We start from the raw sequence: 25,512 nt of genomic DNA, 5'->3' as shown, positions 1-25,512 counted from the left end.
ATATCCCAGACTCACTCAACAGAGACCTGTAAACCAGCTGGTCATCCTTGAAATCAAGACTAGGATGAAGAAGAGACAGGACCTAGAAATCTGGAGAACCAGACTCCGGGTGCTTCAGAAACTGTTCCTGTTAATCTTAATTAATCTTCTCCTTTCTGGATGTCAATTTCTTTATCTTGAAATGCAGGGGACATGCTAGGTGACATTTAACTCTTTCTTCACTTCTGACATTTTATAGCTTAATGACCTTGCTCTGCCTGTTCATGGCTGATTATCCACCTCACTTGGATCATGGATTCCTACTTGTAATCCTATCTTAATTAATCCCCTCTTTTCCTAATCACTTAATAACAAGCTTCCTCTGCGTTATTTTGGGAGAGATACTATTGCAGGTGTATGGGTGCTTGTACATGTAGTTGTGTGTGTATGTGTTTATGAGAAGGACATGAATACTTCTCCTAAAGAAAAATGGAAATTCTCCAAGGGGAGGCACTGTGTATCCCCCCTGCCTTTTTGTGGTACAGGTTCAGGCCTGGCTACACACACTGGGTCCCCAGCAAAAGATAACATTACCTGAGCTAATGAAGGTGGAAACTGTGTGCGTGATTCTGTGAGTGTGTGGCTATTTACAATGAACGTGCCTTATTTTGAGTGTGTGTATGCATGTCCTAGGTATCTGGAAGGTAAAATGGGTGAAGGAAACCAAAATATCATTTATATGTAGGAGTAATTTGGGGGAATAAACAGGGATCTTTGGGGCAGGGTACTCAGGATGAGAGGTAGCTTGAAGAAGGCACCATTGGAATTAAGGCATGATAGTCCAGTGCCAGAAGAGAGCCCTGCCCCAGGTGTGGCTGCCCAGAATGATAGCCTTTGGGTTCCATTATAAAACAGCTATTGCCATTCCAGGGATGCCCCTTAAATATAGCCACATGCAAACTCATAGCTGCACACTGTACCATGATCAGATAGATGATATCTACACTAATTTCTCTGTCTATAGGTCCTACTCATGGTGGTAGAATGAAGAAGGGGCAGATTTAGCCAATGATACAAATAGTTAAGAGTGGAATTAAAAGTTATTTAATAGGAGCAGAGCAGGAAACATGCATTTTTCCAATCCAGATTGCCTCTTCAGATGAATCCTGAGCAACTGAGGATCAGCAAAGCCACTAAGGCCTTCTGCATAATTCAGAAGCTTACAGGACTCCTCAGAGTATGTAAGGGAATGTGTCATATCACATATTTTGGTGATGCAAATAGAAAGACTATGAGTCAGGGTGCGAATGTACTGATTATAACATCTGTACAATGAAGACAAAAGCAGAAGGGGAGAAGGTAGTCAGCATCCAGTGGTCAGCAATTCAAGGGTATTGGCTCCTCAAGGACATGGCTCCTCAAAGACATGGCTGTGGACCACATCAGGTCTGCTTGGTCTTCTGGCTTGAGCCTGGGATAATGGTTGAAGGACTTGGCTCTGGTGCATTGGTTTGGCCAGGCTGAGGGACCTTGGTGTGACCTGGTTCAGGAATCATAGGATGGGTTGGTTCAGGATACCTGGGGTAGCTTGGTTCAGGATGTTTGGTGTTCCCAGGTTGTGGTAACTTGGCTTTGCATGGCTCCTTGGTAATGGGAACAAATGGTTCCTGGGATGGAGGCTGGCAGGGCTGTTTCACCTGCTCTTGTTGAGGTGGGGGAGGAGGGGTGCAGGGCTGCTTCTGCTGCTGGGAACTCATGCTTCACAAGAGGCTGGACCTACAGACAGAAAACCAACTTGTGGTTTGGTAAAACAAAGAAGCCAAATTCAATGAGAAATATGTCTTATTTCATTCCCCTTCAGAAAGAAGAGACTCTCTTTCTTTAGCTTCCCTGCTTTTGAGATTGAAGGATACTTTGGTGGTTCTTATGCACTTTCAGGAGGAGAAGCTTACAGGTGATTTACTCTGCTCCATGGAAGTAGAGTCTTTCTCTATACTTCCTTTTCTCCTGTTGATCCTGAAAATCTACATTAGCAATACAATACAATGGCCAGCTCCTAGAATTGAAGGGAGGCCCCAGGTTTTCAATAATATGAAAAGGCAGTAAAGTCAAAAGTCTGAGTCTCTCTCATGTCTACTACATAGGGTGCCTTAGCTGTCATAGAAAAATCCTATGCAAAATTCCTTGAGCCCACATGATCCTACCTATGATCCTTTGTTCACATCATCTGCACCATGCATGCATTCTGGAAGGTTTTCCATTCTATCTCTGCTTGTCTGCACATGCTCACCCATTATGGCTGTCCTAGACACTCTGAAAAATCATTTTCTTCATTTGCCACAGTACAATACCTGCCTTTCCTTCTCTACTAATTACTTTCCATGCAGTATGTTTGCAAATTATGCCCATGTATTTTCCTCTCTGATGTTTTCTAGGTTCATGGAGTAAAGAAAATCATATCATTTAAACATCTAAATTGCCAGTGCAATGCCTTCAATATTGTAAGTTCTCAACAGTTACTATAGGGAGTATTAAAATGTCACTAGAAGGGCCCTGGGCATGGGCTGTGGTTCATATTCTCCTGTTAACTGAACAGATAGTCAACAGAAGCCGCTCTCCTTTCTGACCCCAAGTTCCATAGCTGTAATCTGATTGAGAAGTCAAAAAAGTCTATCAAGTCATCTTAAACACAAATTTCATTACATTTAAAGTAAATATATCATAGCATGGCAAAAAGACCACAATCAAAATAAAATACCATCTAGCAAATAACAAGAAAATCCAAGTAGAGAGACTCACCAGGCACACAGAGAAGTTCAAGTTGACAGGCTTCTCAGGTCTGGTTGGGAGTCTCTGGAGAGCTGGCACTTTATACAGAATATGAGCCTTGCCTTAGGGAAGTGGGATTTTTTTAGGGCTACTCTACCTTCATTCCAGCTTTTGTAATGAAAATCTCTGGCTTAACTTTTTTTTTTTTTTTTGCCACCTACTGTTTGACAATGATATCACCTGGGCCTGTCCTCACTGTTTGCCCTTTGTGATGAGGTTGTTATGGGTAATAGGATTCTTGGGTGGAGACAAGTTAAATCAGTGGAAGTTCTGGGCTTCTGGGAACAGAAACAAATATGCTTCTTGGGCAGAACCCTGATATTTAGCCCAGATTAATTCTGTTGTGCATTTTAGTCTTCTAAGTGAATGCAGAGATTAATAGCAGGCACTACTGGTTCTTCTAGGAGACCATGGGAAGGGCGGCAATAAGTGAATCATCTCATGTTCTCCCTTTCTCAGTTGATTCAGGCCTGGGACAGGACAGGAAAGGCTAAAACAGAGATGGTTCACTCTGCAAGCCCCTTCAGATGCTATGTTGACCACAGGCAGTAGATGTTCCCAGGGGTGGGCAGTCAGAATTGACTGAATCTGTCCAACATGAGCATAGCCCTGAAGAGTCTCCCTCTCATGGGATCTCTCCCCTGGAGGCAACACAGGAACAAGAGAGCTCTGATTTTCTGAATTCATACACCATCTATATCCTCTGGTCAGGATAAGATGAAATAGAGGTTACTAATCCAGAGCTGATTCCAAAGCAAAATCTCTTATTAGGCATGAACCTTGGGAAATCCAAACATCCTTACAGCTCAGTTATGTGGATAGCTCCTCCCTTCTCACTACTCTACCTCTGTGTTACCTCCCATGAACCTGAGCCCTCAGGCACAGCCACCACCATGAGCTACTTTCATCAGTTTCCCAAAACCCTACTTGTACTCTATCCTCATGTGCTGTTTGGTAGATCAAGCAAATACTGAGAAAACCCAGGCAGTGGGCAACTATTGTTTTCCTTGGTGATGTGCAAGTTCACAGAAGGGTGGAAGGGAGCAAGGGAGGAAAAGGAGGGAAGAGGAAGAAGAAAGAGAGAAAACTGGATTACTTTAGAGAGATGTCTATATATTGTTTTGGCAACCATAAAGTGATTTCTTGAAAATGATTCATCTTATGACAGGCCTCATGGCATAGGCTAAGAAGGGGTGAGGGCTCATCATCTTTGTTGCCTGCTTCCTTCTCCACCCATGTTCTTCCCTCTCAGCTAGTGCTTAACCAGCCAGCTCCCTCTGCGGCGGTGCCAGTGCTACTGCCACACCTAAGCTCTAGTCTCTGGTATCACATTAGCCATCCTCTAGGGTGAGTCTCAGTCCCTCTCCTCAGCAAAACCACTTCTTGGCAGACCTGCTGCTCCAGCTGGGATTCTTAGCTCCAGAAAAACCTGTTTCTTGACCTCTGTATGAATCTGGATCTTTCTTGCGTCTTATGTGGATTATGGGCCTTGGTTCTAGAAGAAATCTCTTATTTCCTATCTTCCTTCCTTGGGTGGGCTCTCTTCTGCATTGTCTTAACCATGTCTTTTTCATTCTAACTAACAAAAGCCTCTCTGGGATCCACCTCTCAAACTTTGAATTCACCCCAACCGTAGTGTTCCTATTTGTTTGGACAAGCACAGTCAGTGGCTGGGTGATAAGGCTCTTTTTACTCTTGAGAAAAGTTTGGTTTCTTCAGCAGTGCCACGTTGACTAAGGAAGCTGACCCCATAGAGAACACAAATCACATTACTTCTGATGGTGAGTCCCACGTCTAGATGTACCTTGAACTTGGCCTCTTTTCCTTTGGCAGGGAATGCTACTCTCCCCACATCAGTGACCTAGGCTTTGCTTTGGACCTCTATGTTTGTGGGTGGCATTAAGTACCTTTAAACACTCTCAATCTGGATCTTGCTCTTTTGCCAGTCATGTCTTCATGGACCATTCCCACACATTCCCTTGGATTCTGCCTTTCCTCTCTCTCTCTTTTTTTTTAAGATTTTATTTATTTATTCGACAGAGAGACAGCCAGCGAGAGAGGGAACACAAGCAGGGGGAGTGGGAGAGGAAGAAGCAGGCTCATAGCGGAGGAGCCTGATGTGGGGCTCGATCCCATAATGCCGGGATCATGCCCTGAGCCGAAGGCAGACGCTTAACCGCTGTGCCACCCAGGCGCCCCTGCTTTTCCTCTCTTGATCTTGGGTTCCAGAATGCCACAGCATGAGATGTTTGTGGGAATTTTTAATGCATTTGAGGAAGTTCAGGCTTGAATAGTTAATGCCTGATAGCCGCATTTCTCCAAAACCGATAGATAATGCTTCTCTCTTTCAAACCCAGGGAAAACCCCTCTGAGACAATTTTGTTTTCATATTTAATAAGTACAGTTAAATGAATTTGGACATTGCAAACACCTGTGATGCCATCACCACAATCAAGAGCATAGATATATCCAGCACCTTCCATTGTTTCTTTCTCTTTCCCTCCGTCTCTACTTTTTTGTCTCTGTCTCTCATTTTGATGTGTGTGGTGAGAAAGCACTTGACATGAGACCTACTCTTTTAAGTTCTAGGTACGCCATACCTTATTCTTAACTACAGGCATTACATTGTGGAGCAGATCTCTAGAATTTATTGATCCAGTATAACTGAAACTTTTATCCATTGAGTAACAACTCCCCATTTCCCATACACCCTCACCCATGAAAACCATTATACTATTCTCTGCTTCTAAGAATTTGATTATTTTTGATGTCCCACATAAATGGAATCATACAGTATATGTTCTTCTGTGACTGGCTTATTTTGTTTAGCATACTGTTCTTCAGGTTCTTTCAGTTGTCACAAATGGCTTGATTTCCTTCTTTTTGAAGCCCAAATAGTGTTCTATTTTGAGTCTATACCACATTTTCTTTATCTATTCACCTGTCAGGGGAACCTGTGGTGTTTCCACATCTTGGTGTTGTGAATAGTGCTGCAAAGAGTGTAGGAGTGCAGATACCTCCTAGAGATGCTGGCCTCAATTCTTTTGGATAAACACCTAGAAGTGGGAAATCTGGACTGTATGGTAGTTATACTTTTAATTTTTTGAGGAATTGCCATACTTTTTCCACACCTGCTGCACCATTTTACATTTCCATCAACAATGTTTAAGGGTTTCAATTTCTCCATAGCCTTATCAAAACTTATATCTTGTTTTTAAAATAATAGCCATATAGAGCCACAGAAGACTCTGAAGAAGCAAAATGATCTTGAGAAAGAAAAACAAAGTTAGACCCATCACACTTCCTGATTCTGAACTATGTTACAAAACTACAATAATTAAAATAGTATGGTACTGGCATAAAGACAGACACATAGACCAACAGAACAAAATGGAAAGGCCAGAAATAAATCCACACAAATACAGTCAACTGATTTTTGACAAGGGTGCTAAGAAAACATATGGGGAAAGAGTGATCTCTTTAATGTTTGGACGGATTCTCAGAACAGCTTCTGTGTTCAGGCTTTTTCTCTATATATTTTTTTAACTTTTAACTTTGAAGTAATTATAGATTCACAAGAAGGTGCAAAGAAATATACACATTCACCAGCCTCCTCCAATGCTGATATATTGTGTGATTGTAGTATACTATCAAAACCAGGGGATTGACCTTGGTACAATCCATTGAGCTTATTAATGTTTCACCAATTACACATGTACTTGTGCGTGTATGTACATGTGTATAGCTCGATGCAATTTTATCACATGTTTAGCTTTACATAATCACCAATGTGATCAAGAGACATGACTTTACCATCACCTCAAAACTCCCTCATTTGCCCTTTTATAGATAGTGTTGCCAACTACGAATCTGTTCGTCATCCCGATAACGATGTTATTTCACAAATGTTATAAATAGAACCATGCACTTTGTATTCTTTTAAGGTTAGCTTTTTTCCTACTCAGCATAATTTCCTTGAGGTTCATTCCAGCTGTTGTGGTGTGTTTATCGATATTCTACTCCTTTTTTCTAAATAATATTCCATAGTAATAATGTACCATAGCTTTTTTAATCTTCCCTCCTTTGTTTTCTTTTTTTTTCCTTTTTATACTAATAGTTTTTTGTTATTTTATGTTAGTTACCATACAGTACATCCCTGGTTTTTGATGTAAAGATCCATGATTCATTAGTTGCGCATAACACCCAGTGCACCATGCAATACGTACCCTCTTTGATGCCCATCACCAGCCTATCCCATTACCCCACCCCTCTCCCCTCTGAAGTCCTTAGTTTGTTTCTCAGAGTCCATAGTCTTTCATGCTTCATTCCCCTTTCTGATTACCCCCCCCTTTCTTCATCCCTTTCTTCCCCTACCGATCTTCCTAGTTCTTATGTTCCATAGATGAGAGAAACCATATGATAATTGTCTTTTCTCTTTTTGACTTATTTCACTTAGCATTATCTCCCCCAGTGCCATCCATGTTGCAGCAAATGTTGAGAAATCACTGTTTTTGAAGGGTGAGTAATATTCCATTGTATATATGGACCACAGCTTCTTAATCCAGTCATCTGGTGAAGGGCATCTCGGTTCCTTCCACGATTTAGCCATTGTGGACAATGCTTCTATGAACATTGGGGTGCATACGGCCCTTCTCTTCACTAAATCCGTAACTTTGGGCTAAATACCCAGTAGTGCAATGGCTGGAACATAGGGTAGCTCAATTTTTAACTTTCTAGGGACCTCCACAATGTTTTCCACATTGGCTGTACCAACTTGCATTCCCACCAACAAAGTAGGAGGGATCCCCTATCTCCACATCCTCTCCAACAATTGTTGTTTCTTGCCTTGACAGTTTTTACCATTCTAACTGGTGTAAGTTGGTATCTTAGTGAGGTTTTGATTTGAATTTCCCTGATGGCTAATGATTTTGAACATTTTTTCATGTGTCTGTTAGCCATTTGTATCTCTTAATTGGAAAAGTATCTGTTCATATCTTCTGCCATTTTATGATTTGTTTATTTGTTTCTTGTGTATTGAGTTTGAGAATTCTTTGTAGATCTTGGATATGAGTCTTTTATCTGTAGTATCATTTGCAAATATCTTCTCCTATTCCGTGGGCTGCCTCTTAGTTTTTTTGACTGTTCCCTTTGCTGTACAGAAGCTTTTTATCCTGATGAAGTCCCATAAGTTCATTTTTTCTTTTGTTTCTCTTGCCTTTGGAGATGTGTCATGAAAGAGGTTGCTTTGGCCAATGTGGTAGAGGTTGGTGCCTCTGCTCTCCTCTAGGATTTTGATAGATTCCTGTCTCGCATCGAGGTCTTCATCCATTTGGAGTTTATCTTTGTGTATGGTGTGAGAGAGTGGTCAAGTTTTAATCTTTTGCATGTAGCTGACCAATTTTCCAGCACCATTAATTGAAGAGACTGTCTTTTTTCCACTGGATGTTTTTTCCTGCTTTGTCAAAGATTAGTTGCCCAAAAAGCCGAGGGTCCATTTCTGGGGTCTCTATTCTGTTCCATTGGTCTGTTTTTGTGCCAGTACCATGCTGTCTTTGTGATCATAGCTTTATAGTACAGCTTGCAATCCAGCATTGTGATGCCCCCAGCTTTGTTTTTCCTTTTCAACAATTCCTTGGCCATTCGGGGCCTTTTCTGGTTCCACACAAATTTAAGGCTGTTTGTTCCTGTTCTTTGAAAAATGTCATTGGTATTTTGATTGGGATAGCATTGAAAGCATAGATTGCTCTGGGTAGCATGGACATTTTAACTATGTTAATTCTACCGATCTGTGAGCATGGAATATTTTTCCATCTTTTTGTGTCTTCCTCAATGTCTTTCAAGAGTAATTTGTAGTTTCTAGAATATAGATCCTTTACATCTCTGGCTAAATTAATTCCAAGGTAACATATGATTTTGGTGCTATTGTAAATGGGATGGATTCCCTAATTTCTCTTTCTTCAGTCTCATTGTTTGTGTATAGAAATGCAACTGATTTCTGAGCATTGACTTTGTATCCCGCCACATTACTGAATTGCTCTATAACTTCTAATAGTTTGGGAGTGGATTCTTTTGGGTTTTCCATATAGAGTATCATGTGATCTGTGAGGAGAGACAGTTTGACTACTTCTTTGCCGATTTGGATGCCTTTTATCCCTTTTTGTTGTCTGATTGCTGTTCCAAGGACTTCTATTACTATGTTGAATAATAGTGGTGAGAGTGGGCATCCTTGTCGTGTTCCTGATCTCAAGGGAAAGGCTTCCACCTTTTCCCTGTTGAGAATGATATTCACTGTAGGCTTTCATAGTTGGCTTTCATGAAATTGAGGAATGTACCCTCTCTCCCTACACTGAAGTGTTTTAATCAGGAAAGGATGGTGTATTTTGTCAAATGCTTTTTCTGCATTATTTGAGAGGATCATATGGTTCCTGACTGTTTTTTTGTTGATATGATTTATCACACTGGTCGATTTGCGAATGTTGAACCACGGTTGCATGCCAGGGATGAATCCCACTTTGTCTTGATGGATAATCCTTTTAATGTACTGTTGGTTCCTATTAGCAACATTCCTGTTTAGATTTTAGCGTCCATATTCCTCAGAGATATGAGTCTGTAATTCTTCGTTTTGATGGGGTCTTTGCCTGGTTTAGGGATCAAGGTAATACTGGCCTCATAGAATGAGTTTGGTAGTTTTCCTTCTCTTTCTTTCTTTCTTTCTTTTTCTTTCTTTCTTTCTTTCTTCTTTCTTTCTTTCTTTTTTTTTTTTTTGTTTTTTTGAAACAGCTTTAGGAGAATAGGTATTATTTCTTCTTTGAATGTTTGGTAGAATTCCCCGGGGAATCCATCAGGCTCTGGAGTTTTGTTTTTTGGAAGGTTTTTTTTTTTTTATCACTGCTTCAATCTCTTCATAATTAATCGGTCTGTTTAAAAAATCAATTTCTTCCTGTTTCAGTCTTGGTAGTTTATAGGTTTCCAGGAAGGCCTCCATCTCTTCCAGATTGCTTAACTTATTGGCATAAAGTTGTTGATAAAAGTGTCTGATGATCCTTCCTATTTCACTGGTCTTGGCTGTGATCTCTCCCTTTTCATTCATAATTTTATTAATTTGGGTCCTTTCTCTTTTCTTTTGGATAAGTCTTGCCTGTGGCTTATCTATTTTATTTATTCTTTCAAAGAACCAGCTTCTAGTTCTGTTGATTTGCTGTACTGTGCTCCTAGTTTCTAATTCATTGATCTCTGCTCTAATCTTGCCAACTGCTTTGTCCTGTGTGGATTAGGCCTGTTCTTCTGTTGCTGTTCCAGCTTCTTGAGGTGAGAATATAAAAACTGCATTTTTGATTTTTCTGTTCTTTTGAGTGAGGCTTGGATGGCTATATATTTTCCCCTTAGGACTGCCTTTGCAGTGCCTCATAGGTTTTGGACCATTGCGTTTTCATTCTTGTTGGTCTCCCTAAATTGTTTAAATTGATTTTTGATTTCCTGGTTTATCCAATCATTCTTGAGCAGAATGGTTCTTAGTCTCCGAGTGTTTGAGTTTCTTCCAAATTTTTCCTTGTGGTTGAGTTCCAATTTCAAAGCATTGTGGTCTGAGAATATACAGGGAATAATCTCAGTCTTTTGATATGGTTNTTTGCTATGGTTGAGACCTGTTTTGTGACCCAGAATATGATCTATTCTGGATAAAGTTCCATGTGCATTAGAATAGAATGAGTATTCTGTTGTTTTGGGGTGTAGTGTTCTATAAATATCTATGAGGTCCATCTGGTCTAGAATGGCACTCAAAGTTCTTGTTTCTTTGTTGATTTTCTGCTTAGGTGATCAATCTATAGCTGATAGTGGAGTGTTGAAGTCCGCTATTCTTAACGTATTTTCATCTATATGTCTGTTTATTTTGCTTAAGAGTTGGCATGTGTATCTTGCTGCTCCCCTGTTGGGGGCAAAGATGTTTATAATTGTCATATCCACTTGTTGGATAAATCCTTTAAGAATAATATAGTGCCCTTCTGTATCTCTAACTATAGTCTTTATTTTAAAATCCAATCTGTCTGATATGAGAATTGCTACCCCACCTTTATTTTGAGGTCCACTGGCATGAAAGATGGTTTCCCTCCCTCTACTTTCAGTCTGGATGTATCTTTAGGTTCAAAATGAGTCTCTTGTAGACAGCAAAAGGATGAGTCATGTCTTTTTTTTAATACACAAATTTTATTTATTTATTTATTTATTTATTATTTATTTTTTTTATGTTATTTATTATATTATGTTAGTCACCATACAGTACATTGCCAGTTTCCGATGTAAAGTTCGATGATTCATTAGTTGCGTATAATACCCAGTGCATCATGCAATACGTGGCCTTCTTACAAGCCATCACCAGTCTATCCCCTTACCCCACCTCTCTCCCCTCTGAAGCCCTCAGTTTGTTTCTCAGAAGCCATAGTCTCTCATGCTTCATTCCCCCTTCTTTTTTTTTTAAGGTAATTGTTTTATTTAATGCATAACAATTATGTATTTACTTGAAATACATTAGTAAGTCCTTCTCTCCAAATGAAATAATTCTAACTCCCTTCCCCCCAAAGAATTTTTTTTNATGTAGCTGTCCAATTTTCCCAGCACCATTTATTGAAGAGACTGTCTTTTTTCCACCGGATGTTTTTTCCTGCTTTATCAAAGATTAGTTGCCCAAAGAGCCGAGGGTCCATTTCTGGGTTCTCTATTCTGTTCCATTGGTCTATGTGTCTGTTTTTGTGCCAGTACCATGCTGTCTTTGTGATCACAGCTTTGTAGTACAGCTCAAAATCCAGCATTTTGATGCCCCCAGCTTTGTTTTTCCTTTTCAACAATTCCTTGGAGATTCTGGGCCTTTTCTGGTTCTTACAAATTTAAGGACTATTTGTTCCAGTTCTTTGAAAAATGTCCTCGGTATTTTGATCGGGATAGCATTGAAAGTGTAGATTGCTCTCAGTAGCATGGACATTTTAATATGTTAATTCTTGCGATCCATGAAGCCCTTCAGAGTGTAGGAATAGAGGGTACATTTCTCAATCTCATAAAAGCCATCTATGAAAAGCCTACAGCAAATATTATTCTCAATGGGGAAAAGCTGGAAGCCTTTCCCTTAAGATCAGGATCACGACAAGGATGCCCACTCTCACCACTACTATTCAACATAGTACTAGAAGTCCTTGCAACAGCAATCAGACAACAAAAAGGGATCAAAGGTATCCAANATAAATGTATCCAAATCGGCAAAGAAGAAGTCAAAATGTCTCTCTTCGCAGATGACATGATGCTCTATATGGAAAACCCAAAAGAATTCACTCCCAAACTATTAGAAGTTATAGAGCAATTCAGTAATGTGGCGGGATACAAAATCAATGCTCAGAAATAAGTTGCATTTCTATATACGAATAACGAGACTGAAGAAAGAGAAATTAGGGAACATCCCATTTACAATAGCACCAAAAACCATACGTTACCTTGGAATTAACTTAACCAGAGATGTAAATGATCTATATTCTAGAAACTATAAATCAGTCTTGAAAGACATTGAGGAAGACACAAAAATGTGGAAAAATATTCCATGCTCATGGATCGGGTCATGTCTTTTTATCCAATCTGCAACCCTGTGGCATTTTATGGGAGCATTTACGCCATTTACATTGAGACTGGATATTGAGAGATATGATTTTAATGATGTCACATTGCCTGTAAAGTCTTTGTTTCTATAGATTTTAACTTTCTGTTCTGTATCACTGTTGGTGCCTTTTTAGTTTTATAGAACCTCCTTTAATATCTCCTGTAGGGTTGGTTTCATGGTTACGAAATTGGTCAGTGACTGGCGATTCTGGAAGGTCCTTATCTCTCCATCAATTCTGAATGACATCCTTTCTGGATAAAGGATCCTTGGCTGGATGTTTTTCTCTGATAGAGCTTTAAAAATGCCATCCCCCCCAACCCTTTCTCTTATTCCAGGTCTGTGTAGACAGGTTTGACCTCATTGTGATAGCTTTGCCTTGGTACATGAGAAATTTCTTTGCCCTGGCGCTTTCAATACTGTATCCTTGGATCTAATATTTGCGAACTGCACTATGACGTGACGTGGCGTTCGTTTGTCATGGTTGAGCTTGGGAGGGGTTCTCTCTGCCTCTTGGACATGAAAGCTTGTTTCCTTTGCTTGATTAGGGAAGCTTTCAGCTACAATTTGTTCAAATATCTCTTCTAGACCTCTGTTTTTCTCCACCCCCTCGGGGATGCGGATGATTCTGACATTGGAATGTTTCATTGAGTCAGTAATCTCCCATAATCTACATTCTTGAGATTGGTTTTTTTGAGCCAAGTTTCTGTTTTAGCTTTCTCTTCTACTAACCCATCCTCCCATTCTCTGATTTGTTCTTCTGCCTCATTAACCCTAGCCATCAGAGCATCTAGTTTTGACTGCATTTGATTCATAGCATTTTTAATTTCTGTGAGATTTGTTCTCATATCCACGCTTAGAGGTTCTATATTCTCCTTAATATTTTTGTTAATTTTTTTTTCAAGTCTACACATCATCTTGACCATTGTTACTCTGAACTCATTTCTGATAATTTGGTTATATCCATATCCATCATTTCTGTGGCAGAAGCCACAGACTCATTGTCTTTTCTTTTCTGGGGGGGGGGGTTTCTCCTTCTCATCATTCTGATGAGGAGAAGTTGCGGGGTTGTCCAGAGCCCAAATTATTGACCAGGAGCCATGCAGTGTGCCCTTGTTTTATAAGGACTTTAGGGATGTGGGCTTCTTGATTTTTCAGTCTGCCTTCTGGGGGTGGGGCCTGCTGCACTGATACTCAGGCAACCCTGTTTGGGTAGCGTCTCTGTGTCCCCTGTGAGGGGGGATGGGGATGGGCACACTGTGAGCCGTTATTTCCAGGCTTTTATTCTCTGGTGGCTTTCCCTGGCGGTTTGCTGTGCCTTTTCTGAGAGTCACAGCTGCAGTGTCCAAATCCCAGCCTCTGTCTCCGAACAGAGAGATCACAGTCTGCTCTCCACTGAACTCTTCTGGCCACTTTAACTCTGTTTCTGTTGGTGCTGCTCAACCCTGCAGCGTCCCGGGGTGTGCGCCCCACACACAGCATCCCAGCCCTCATTTCCAGGGCCAGCACGTCTCTGTCCTTTTTGTTTCTAGCACAGCCAGCCGCCAGCCACCAGCCGCCCCCCCTTCCCGCGTGCTCCAGAGGTCCATTTCAGTGTGGTTCGCGTGCACTCCAGAGCTCCGGTTTTCAGACTGGTAGTGCATGCTCCCAAGCTCACCATCTCAGTCTGCTTCCTCACGGGTGCCAGTCCACGAGTCAGCCCACTCCCCAGTGCAGGTGGCTACCGCTTCCTGGCGCCCGAGTGCGGGGGCTCCCTCCCCCTTCCGTTTATCTTCCCATATCTGTGCATAGATTCACAGCTCCCCGCTTCATACCTCAATACTCAGCGCTGGAGATGTTCATTTGTAGAGATCCATATGTATCTTTGTGCATCTCAGGCTGATTCTGTGGGTGTTCAGGATGGTCTGGTACCTATCCAGCTCGACTCAGAGGACCAGCTGAAAATGGTGACCCCTACTCTTCCTCCATCTTGACTCGTCCTTCTTATCCTTCCTCCTTTCAAGAACATTTGCGTAGGTTCTAATTTGGGGCTATTTCTGATGAAACTGCTATGAACCTTCATGTACAACTTTCTGTGTGAAAATGTTTTCATTTTTCTGTTATATATACCCCAATAGATATTCCTTTCTTTTATTAATGTGATGTATCATGTTGCTTGCATCGATAAAGAAGAGGTGGCAAATATATATAGCAGGATATTACTCAGCCATAAAAAGAATGAAATCTTCCCATTTGCAATGGCATGGATAAAGTTAGAGAGTATAATGCTAAGCAAAAAGGTCAGTCAGAGAAAGACAAATATATGATTTTACTCATATGTGTAATTTAAGGAAAAAAAAGGGAACAAATGTTGAAAAGAAAGAAAGAGAAAAAGAGAAAGAAAGAAAAAAAAGAAAGAGACCAAGAAAAATCCTTAACTGCGGAGGACAAACTGATGGTTACTGGAGGGGAGGGTGAAATAGGTGATGGGTGAAAGAGGCGACAGAGATTAAAAAAAGAAACTTTTGCTTGGTCCTAGGTCCCGAAGATATTCCCCCCCGTTTCAAAATAACTTATTGTTTTATGTATTTTATTTAGGTACACAATCAATTTTGAGTTAGTATTTGTATAAAATATGATGTTCAACTTGAGGTTAATTCACCTATGATTGTCCAATTGCTTTAGCATTATTTATTTGTTGTAAAGGTGATCCTTCCTCTGTTGTATTGTTTTTGCCCTCTCATAAAAAATTAGTTGAGTATATCTATGTGGATATCTCTCGGATATTCTATTCTGTTCCATTGATCCAAGTGTCCATCATTCACTAGTGCTATGCTGTCTTAATTACTGTAGTTATGCAGTACTTCTTATCATTGGAAAAAGCAATCTCTCCAGTTTATTCTTCTTTTACAAAATTATGTTAGGTATTCTAGGACATTTTAATTTCCATAGGAATTTTAAAGAAGCTTATTTATGTCTACAAAAAGCCTTGCAGTGTTTTTGAGAATTGTGTTAATCCTGTAAATCAATTTAGTACGTATTCACGTTCTTACTATTTTGAGACATTTAATAGACAAACACATTATATCTCCCAATTATCAAGGTGTTCTTTCATTTCTTTCACCCCTGTTATTTATATTTGTCATACAAACCCTGCACATTTGTTTAGATTTATAGTATTTCATTTTATTTGGAGCAAATTTAAATGGCACACATTTTTTATTTCACTTTTTATTTCTTCATTTCTAGTATGTAGAAGTGCAATTGGTTTTTTTGTGTTCCTGTATCCTGCAAACATACTAAACTCACTTATTAGTTGTAGGATCCAAAAGAAAAATTCTTTGGTATTTTCTCCATAGAAAATAATGTTGTCTGCAAATAAAGACAATTCAATTCTTCTTTCCAGACCAATAGATTTTAATGTAACAAAATATAATAATTAGTTAAGATGGCTTAAGATCCCACTTTGGCATATTAGTTATTTTAAATAAAAGTTACTTAAGGGAAACATTAAAAAAGGACATTCAGACCTTCTTCCATCCCCCTGAAAGCAGGAAATAAATCTCCCCATGTGAAAGGTACCCTCCCTGTAGCAGGGGGTAAAGAGGCACCCTTATCACCATGGGAAATTTATAGTAGTGAATACCGTATATTGTTACTTTTTACATTAGGAAAAATACCCCCCAAGCCCAAAATCTGTTTAGAATCCCTTACCAAATGAAGATCCCAAAGTTAAGTTTTCCTTGTCTTGTGAATTCCTCACAGATTTTATTGTCTCTCGCTCTCTAAAAGTTATAAAAACTGCCTGTCTTGGTTATTTCTTTGGGTCTCAATTTCCTTATTGGGCTTCGGAATAAAATTGTGCACAGAATAAAACTTTGTGGGTTTTTTTCCTGTTAATCTGTCTCATCTAAATTTAATTTTTAGTCCAGTTGGAAGACCTTGAGAGTTGAGAAGAGCTTTTCCTTCTCTCCACAACTAATCTTTAGGAAACAACTATTTGCTGAGTTTTGGTGTAGTGTCAAAGGATATCCATAATTATATGAAAGTTACTAAAATACTCCTCTGTTTCCCAACTACATATCTGTGTGAGGCTGTATTTTCTCCACATTCTTCAACCAAAAAACACATCACAACAGATTGAATGCAGGAGCAGATATGAGAGACCGACTATATTCTACTAACATAGACATTAAAGGTATTCTTAAAACAGTGCTACTCTTATAAATAACTCTTTTGTTTAGGAAAATATAGTTGTTTTTATGTGAATTTGCCCTGAATTTATATTTGGTATTTTTAATGAATTAATAAATATTTGAAGACTTAACACATAAATGTAATTAAACTTGAATATGATTAAAAATTTAGTTCCTCAGTCACACCAGCCACATTTCATGATCTCAATAGTCATATGTGGCTGATGGCTACTGTACTGGACTGCATAGACAGAGAATGTTTCCATCTCCACAGAAACCTGTATAGGATGGCATTGGAACCTACAAGTGTGGCAAGGCTAAGAATGATGCTATCTCAGCTTGCTTCCTGGAATGCTGCATGAAAACAAATTCAAGAAAGAAGTCAATTCCTTGATATCACTCCAAGGAGATTAAGAAAGAAACCTATTGAAAATGCCACCTCCCATTAGAAGAATAGTCTTTGAAGGAAATGTGATGGAAATCCTCTGAAAGAAAGAACCATTTATGTGTGTTGTGTTTTAGTCCTGCAAGCTTTTGAGGCTTTTCTTGCTTTTGAGTGGTTCACTGCAGCTAGCTGGATGGAGGCAACATCACAGGACAACGCATGGGCTGGCACTGTGGACATGATTAGGGTGGGCGCTGTGTGGGTGGACACTGGGAGGTGTTGACTTGGATAGGTTGACACTGAAAAAATAAAGGCTGACAACGGCCAGATGAGCTCTGTGGAGTTGTGTAAGGTACTGGGCATTTTGGGGTCATGTCTCTAAGCAATAAAGGGACATGGTCAAGACCATGGATGGAATTCCAGGTGGTAGCAAAAAAAAAAAAAAAAAAAAAAAAAGGCTGCACTGCATTTGCTTTTATTAGAACTCAGGGAAGTTCAAAGAAAGCAAGTGAAGGTGTTAGTGGAGGTGAGAGAAACCAATGCTCCTAATATAAACTGGGGAATTCTCTGTCTAATCTGTGAGGATATTTTTTGATCACCTAAATCTATGATTTTAATAAGTGGGTGCCTTCTTATTTGCTTTTTTTTTTCTTTTCAGCAACTTGTTCTATATTATAAAGATCCTCCAGGGGCGCCTGGGTGGCACAGCGGTTAAGCGTCTGCCTTCGGCTCAGGGCGTGATCCCGGCATTATGGGATCGAGCCCCCACATCAGGCTCCTCCGCTATGAGCCTGCTTCTTCCTCCCACTCCCCGTGCTTGTGTTCCCTCTCTTGCTGGCTGTCTCTATCTCTGTCAAATAAATAAATAAAATCTTTAAAAAAAAAAAAAAGATCCTCCAATCTTATGTTATCGAAGAAAATTCTTTTGTGAAACAGCAAATGTTGATTGAATTCAACAAAAATTCCAGGATTCAAATTCTAAATTGTATTCATAAGAAATACTCATCATTATGTACCATGAAACTAAAGATTTTTATAAAACGATGCAGATGTTGTTCCAAGAGATCATACCCTGATATCTGTCATGTTTTCTTGAAAAAAAAGACATGAATATCAAGAATTCCAACTCACCTGATTGATTCTCTGACACAGATTGAGGATCAAATTTTAAAAGAGTGGCATTATGAGGAATAGACATTCGTAGGGTCAGGAGAACCCTGTCACAGGCAAGAGGAACAGCTGGGCTAACACACAAGCCCTGTGAAAATTCTAACAGGATTGGGAAGCCATGATGCTATGTCAGGCGAAGGCTCAGGACTGGAGGCCCCACTTCACCTGGCAGTTTGAATGACAGAGGCACTGAGCGTTCACAGAGCAAGGTTCAGAATTCCCCTCAAATACACAGCATCTTCTGGTGAAGGTGCAGACTATTCAGTGTCCCAGCAAACATCAAATAAGTTCCTCCCATTTGGCGGACATCCGGTTCTGCAGAGATGTGGGGTGCCTGGAGTGGGGGTGTTGAACTACAGCAGAAAAGAGACAGGAGGAGAAGGGGAACAGGAGGAGCCACTTGGTGGAGGTCAAGGGCATTACGCAGGCAGAGGCAGGAAGCCAGCTGGAAAAGAGGCTCTTCTGGGTGAGAAACAGGAGAAAACAGCCCACAGTCTAGCTGAACTCCCTTACTGAACAGTCCTCATTTAAACTAGGCACTATCTTCTTTTTCCTTCAGCACACGTGGAGGCTGAGGTGCTCCTAGGACAGAGGAACGTGAACGTGAGGAAACCAAGATCTATCTGTGAAGAGAATCCAACATGCATTCCTTTATCTGTGTAGGTGAGATTGCAACCGCACCATGCACCTCCCGTTACCAACCTGTATGCAGTTTGGCCCTCAGATTCCTCACCCGAAAGTAGTATCCTGCCCTCTACTGTTGGCTATGAGAATGGCATTCTATTACTGAAAGGAAAACCGCAGAGGGAAGAGGAGCTCACACCTGCCCCCTAACATTATTTAACCCTTGGTGGTTGCGGGGTTTGTATAGAATATCATTTTTTAAAATTTTAATTTTTTTATTATATTATGTTAGTCACCATACAGTACATCCCTGGTTTCTGATGTAAAGTTTGATGATTCATTAGTTGCGTATAACACCCAGTGCACCATGCAATACGTGCCCTCCTTACTAACCCCTCTCTTTTCCTTGTGGGCAGCTGGCCTGGAAACTGCTGCAGGGCTTCAAGGAGTTTCTGGAAAACATATTTCACTAGCTCATCAACATCTTGGAATGCTTTGTTTTTTTTTTTAACATGTGCAAGAAGTGTTATAAATAAACACAATTCCAATCTATGATGCAGAACGTGTTTAAAATATAGAGACACTTAGTGGTGCCTGATTGGCTCAGTCGGTTGAGCATCTGACTCTTGATTTTAGCTCAAATCATGATCTCAGAGTTGTGAGCTGAGCCTGGAGCCTACATAAGATTTTCTCTTTCCCTCTGCCCCTCCCACTACTCTGTGCATGCTCTAAATAAATAAATAAATAAATAAATAAATAAATAAAATATAGAGACGTTCAAAGAATAAAATAACCAATACCTTTTATTCTCCATCCCAATATAGTCGCTGATTAAGTTTTGTTGTATTTTATGCCAGATTTTTAAAAATTTATACGTATCTCTGTATATTTTTAACAAAGATATAATGTGTCATATGCTATATTTTATATGATCTTGAAATTGTCTGAACATTTTTCCATAAGACTAAATATTATTTTATGATCACAGTGTATTTCATGACAGATATAAAATGATTTGTTCAATCAATTTTCTCTTTGGGAGAATTTATGTTGTTTCCCTCCTAACTTTTTTTTGCTATTATATACAATGTTGAAGTGATGATACTTATAAATAAATCATTGTGTGTCTGAATGCATATTTCCCAGTGGAATGCAGAAGGCATGCAGGTGTGTAAGGATTTTTATTAAGATCACTTCTTGAATTTACATCCCTAATTGCTGTATGTCACCAACGAGGGTCCCCAGTCACAGCCTGCCCCTGTAATGGTGACTGCCCCTAGAGTTATTGCTGACATTACCCATCATGTCAACAAGCAGCAATTTGAAATCCCCTGGACATGCACAAACCTTGCATATCCAGGTGACATCATTCTCTCCTCCCGGTCTGATGATTACTCATTAACTTGCAAAGCTTTGTTGGATAATTTTTGTCTTACAGTCTTACAGGTGATGGGCAACACACCTGTCAGCTGACACCTATTGCCTGCCTCACACCTGCTTAATGTTATTTTATAAGTAGGGTTCATTCCCCAGTGACCACTGCAGCCCCACTGGAAATTCTGTTGATCTCTCAGCCTCTAGACTTTTTGCTGGTCACCAACAAAGTCAAGAACACATGGCTGTAGGGAGAGAGCAGATGGTGGGACTCTGAAGAGCTGAGCTCTGGATGTGACTCAGAAATATGATTTCTGGGTTGGTCTTGATGAATTATCTTCCCCTTTCTGGGGAAGGATATCAGATTTATCTGGAAGTTGAATGGTGTTTTCAAGTATCCTTTCACCCTAACATTTTACCTGGTGATGACCTGCTTTCCCTCAATTTCAGGCTGACTGTCTTATCTGCATTAAACAGTCTATCTTCTGAAACCTACCTAAGCTTTCCTTTTTCTTCTTTGATGCATTTACTTTTACATTTTCTTTGGAGAGGTACCCTGTGTATGTGGGGTGGGGGGCTGGAGGGGGGGCACAAGTAAACGGGGGGAGGTGTGTGTGCTTTGGTGTCAGTGCATATTTGCATGAATGTCTATTTCCATGGAAAGGGGTGAAGATCACCCCCTTAGGCTTGCCCTAGACAGGCACTGTGGATTCTACTCTCCTTTGTCCTGCTCTAGCACAGGGGTCTCAGTGAAAAATAAAGACAGTCTAGGGTGATCAAGTATGTGTCATGTGATTTGAGGTGTCAGTGTGGCAGAAGTCTGTCTGTGTGTGGGGTCTGTGAGTATGAGTGATTCAGGGTTTGGCTCCATGTGTTGGGACATCAGCAAGGGAGGATGCATGAATAATCATGTTGGAATTTTTACAAGCACTATTTCTTTGTAACAAAAAATAATAATAAAGAAATAAACCAAACAGAAAAAGGGCAACTTGGAGGCCAGGACTGAGTCAGAGATGGCTTGAAACAGGTACCATCTATGCTCAAGTAGGACTCACTCAGGTGCAAAAGAAGCCCTGTGCTAGGTAAGGTTGCACAAAGTAACAGGCTCTGGATAGCCTTGATCCTTTGCCAGCCCCTCCATCCCCCACACACCCATGCTCTCAGTGCCTGTACCAGGCCCTTTGCTGCTTCATGATGAGAGACCAACGAGAAAGTTGAGTCAGCCAATGAAAAGCACAGCCAGTTGTGGAGTTAAAAGTGGTTTAATGGGGACAGAGCAGGAAAGATCCACTTGATTCCCCTCTTCAGATGAGCCCTGAGCAGTTAAAAGAGTAGCTCAGCCAGTGAGACTCTTAGCATCATTCAGAGGCTCGGAGCCCTCCAGAGAATGTGAGGGAAATTTTTATAGAGGGTGCAAAGAGGGAGGGTATGACTCAGGGTGATAGCATGCTAATTGTAAGTGAGACACAGAAGCAGAATGGGAGAGGAGATTCAGCATCCGGTGATTGGCTCTCCAAGGGCTTGGTTGGCTGTGGATCCCATTACTTCTGCTTGGTCTTCTGCTGAGCTGGCACTGGAGTGACCGTTGAGGGACATGGCTCAGGAACCTTGGGGTGGCAGGGCTCAGGAACCTTGGGGTGGCAGGGCTCTGGCACCTTGGTGTGGCATGGCTCCTTGGTTTTGGGGACACATGGTTCTTGGGGTGGAGGCTGGCAGGGCTGTTTCACCTGATGCTGCTGAGGCTGTGGGGGAGGGGTACAGGGCTGCTTCTGCTGTTGGGAACTCATGCTTCACAGGAGGCTGGACCTACACACAGAACAGATGATTTAAACAGGGATTATCTAGGATAGAAGCCATGTTCAATGCCAAATGTATCCTTACAAGCCCTGTTAGAAGAAACAGCCCCTCATCTCCTCCGGCTGACCACCCCCACACACTTGAAAGTAAAATATGCTTTGATAATTTCTGGGCCCTTTCAAGAGGAGGAGTTAAAGTCAGTTTGTTCTGCTCCATTTCAATGGGGTTCATTCCCCAGCAACCTTTCTTCCCCAGACATATCATATCCCTCATTGACAAGTACCCAGGACCACATTGAGGTCTTTTGGAAAGTGACATTATAGAAACAATGGCAGTCTACTCACCCCTAGGACCATGCAGCATACCTGTGACTTACAAAATGACTTTGTGAGTCTCAGCTCCTGTGATCTCACTCTGCCTTGGCTTATCCAGTCTGCTCTGAAATGCTCTCCTTCCCATTTCTGCTTGTCCAAATATGCCTCCATTGTAGCTCACATCTTGCACTATCACCAGGAGATACTGAGCATGGCTCCCCCAAACAGCCCTTTCCTGTCTCTATGTTCCCATACCAATCACTATCTGCTTTGCATTCCATCTATGTATGAGCATGCGTTATCTTCCCCGCTAGGCTGTGAGCTTGCTGAATGACTTCCATAATGTTCTGATTTACCCAAAGTACCTAGCATGGTGCCTGAAATATAACAAATGCAAAGTAGAGGTCCATCTCATGAATTAACATTTTTATAAGTGTCATAAACAGAGAAAATAGCAGTGTTGCTGAAAGTGCCTGGGCCTGAGAGCCCTAGTCACAATCCTTCTACTAACTTACTGTCGGTACTTGCACAAACCTGTCCCCTCCCTGGCCCCCGTCCCACGGCTGTTCACCAAAGTGGCAGACTTACCTGCCCCAAATTCCCTTTACACCCAAACTGTGCTTTAATCTAAAATTCCCAGTATTCTTTCATTAATATCCTCATCAGCCCTCTTACACATGTTTGCCTTTGTCCAGTTTTCAACAATAAAAAAAGTAAACATGAATTTCAAATTGGTTCCAATCAGAGACTTACCCGGTACACAGAGAATGGGGTGTCCAGTTGCTCTGGTCTGATGTGAAGTCAGCAGCCAGCTGGCTTTTTATAGGATGAATGAGCCCTGCCTCAAGGAAACAGAATCACCCCAGGCCCCCTCTGTTTTCATTCCTTACCTGTCAAACATGATTCACCCTACTCCCCTCAATTACCAGTTGGATCAGCTTTTGTGATGAAAACCACCCACTTGATATTTTTTGGCACTGGCTGTGTGACAATGATGTCACCAATGCCTAATTCCCAGTGCCACCCTCACCCTTAGATCCAGGCATAGCTCTTATGTTGGGGGAGGGGTAAGCCACAAGCTTCCTGGAGGGTTTAATGAGTTAACCTTGGAGGAAGATCTGAGTCCTTAAGGTGGCCTTGCTACCTTCTTGCTCTCTCTTCTCTTGAGGGGATTGTTCCTCCTGTTTTGTGGGTTAGAATACATTTGGGCACATGAATGAGTGGGAGAGGTGTGCAGAGGACCTGAGGTGGGCACCAGTTGTCCGCCGTATAAAGGTAGATGCTAGAGGCCATCGATTTACTGATTACAGACTCCTTGTCTGGGGATCCAATCCATTTCCTCCATCTTTCTCCTAACTCCACTGAGCTAAACATGTTCAGATTGGTTAATTATTCCCCCCAACCCCACCCCTCCCTGACTGGTTGCTAATCTAGGTAAACCTGCTTTGCCTTCACCAACCACACCTTCACCCCTCTCCTACTTCAGAAATTTTCAAGGGCTAATTCCTTTTCTTGGATAAACTTTTCCCTCCACTCCACCCGGCCTTCTGGCCCTGGCCCTTCCTTTCTAACCCAACTGTATACCACCCACACACCACTGAAAACCTGGAAGCCTTTTCTGACTATTTCATCTGCTTGCCCAAGCCCATCCATGGAGCCCAAAGATGAGGCCACCCCCAGTCCTTCCTTGCCCACTTCCAGCCCCAGCCCTGACACCTGGTGGTCTTGTTGGCTACAGTGTTTTCCTTCTCTCCTGGCTCTGTATCTCCTGGGGGCTCTCTCAGCATCAGAGTTGTGCCTGCTCAAAACAACAGCACTCCCATGGTGATATTTGTTTCCACAACCATTCAACAAATATTAACAGAGACCCTAGTATATGCCAGGCATGTTTCATTCTGGAAGGTTTCCAAGTGTGAAGACCACTTCCCTCAACAGACTGGAAACTACCTAGCGTCAGAGACACATCCTACTTTAGAGTCAGTAGTTTAATGACTCTCAGAGAGCCTCAGTCCATACTCTTCAAGTGATGGCTGATGGATTTGAGGCTACAAGAGGTGAAATAACTCCCTCAAGATCAAACAACAATCCCCATGAAAAAATGAAGTCTACAGTGAAAGCCTATGTTCTTCTTTTTTTAACTCCTCCCTACTCCTAATGCCTAGAGAGGAAATTAAGCCCAGGCAGAAAAATGACAGGTGGAAAGGGAAACTCAGACTTCCTGGCTTGTAGCTGGGTCCACTCAGTCCTGGGAGAGCTCCGTGTGATGGGCAAAGTAAGAAGAAAAAAAGTGCCTTCTGTTTTTGGTAAATCTTTAATCTTTGCTAAGATGAATCCTCTTAGGTAGGAATAAAGCAACTTAATGTTTGAAGTGGCCCTAGGATTAAAAGTAGGTATTTCTAGCTCTGCTGAAAATAGAAGGGGCATGAATTAGCATAGGTGGAAATAAGGGACTCATTCAGCATATCATCACTCAGTGGACCAGGTTCTGAGAGAGGAGGGGAAGGCTAGCATGCATATTTTGAGCCAGAGTTGCTTTCATTTTGGACGAGGCCCCAGGATGGCATAGTGACAGAGCCTGGGTACCTTGACTAGTAAATGACACTGAGGTTGGCAGGAGGTGGGCAGCCTCTGAGCTTCTGCCCAGGGAAGCTCCATGATGATCAGATCCCCAAGATTCTCCTTGCCACGGGCTTTTCTTTCCCAAGTGCATAAGAAGAGGGATCCCCTGAGCCTTTACACTAGTAACTTCCTGTGATCAACATAACATGAATCTGAAGCCACTGGTTCAGTGCTGTCCTCAAAACACATCTGTTATTAGGTGTGGCCTTTGGAAAATCCAAATCACATTTAGAACCCAGGTGTGTGGATAGCTCTTCCTCCTCATTCCCCTCCCCTGCTCCCAAACATACACCTAAATGTTTGTGGAGCACCTGCTGGCTCCAGCTGGGTCACCTCTTGTGAACTTGAGTCCTGGATCAGCCTCTCCTTGTGTCCTTATGGTCCTGAGTGCACCTCCATCCTCACGTGGTGCCTGGTGGGCAGTAGTTGCTCAGCAAGCTGGCAATTACAGAATGATTGACTGACTGAATGGATGAATGGATGAGTGAGTGAATGGCATTATTTGTAAAGAGAGGCCCAGAGTTCCTCATCTTTGGGGGTGAGTTGGGAAGAAGAATGGCTCAGCAAAGGACAGATGGCACAGCCTTCCCCATGTATCCATTCACTGTTGGT

At 41.4% G+C, this 25,512-nt stretch overlaps 1 protein-coding gene and 1 long non-coding RNA gene across 2 annotated transcripts in view; one reads left to right on the top strand and one right to left on the bottom strand.

The window, feature by feature from the left end:
• LOC109488663 overlaps positions 1–19,374 on the top strand; it is a 108,397-nt gene extending 89,023 nt beyond the window's left edge. Inside the window, exons 3-4 of the long non-coding RNA XR_004623432.1 lie at positions 18,732–18,835; positions 19,213–19,374. This is a non-coding gene — a long non-coding RNA (uncharacterized LOC109488663). The remainder of the gene's footprint in view (positions 1–18,731; positions 18,836–19,212) is intronic.
• A 2,042-nt stretch (positions 19,375–21,416) lies between these two features.
• Positions 21,417–23,143, bottom strand: LOC100480396 (cornifin-A). Its single transcript, XM_002931005.4, has 2 exons — positions 23,035–23,143; positions 21,417–21,976 (listed from the first exon to the last, which is right to left on the bottom strand). Exon 2 carries the CDS (start codon positions 21,955–21,957, stop codon positions 21,712–21,714), a length of 246 nt encoding a protein of 81 aa, XP_002931051.1. The 5' UTR covers positions 21,958–21,976; positions 23,035–23,143; the 3' UTR covers positions 21,417–21,711.
• Between the last annotated feature and the right edge of the window lie 2,369 nt (positions 23,144–25,512).

The sequence above is a fragment of the Ailuropoda melanoleuca genome, chromosome 2, assembly GCF_002007445.2.
Source record: "Ailuropoda melanoleuca isolate Jingjing chromosome 2, ASM200744v2, whole genome shotgun sequence".
NCBI lineage: Eukaryota > Metazoa > Chordata > Mammalia > Carnivora > Ursidae > Ailuropoda > Ailuropoda melanoleuca.
The sequence above is the reverse complement of the archived record's forward strand: the minus strand, read 5'-3'. Positions and strand labels throughout refer to the sequence as shown.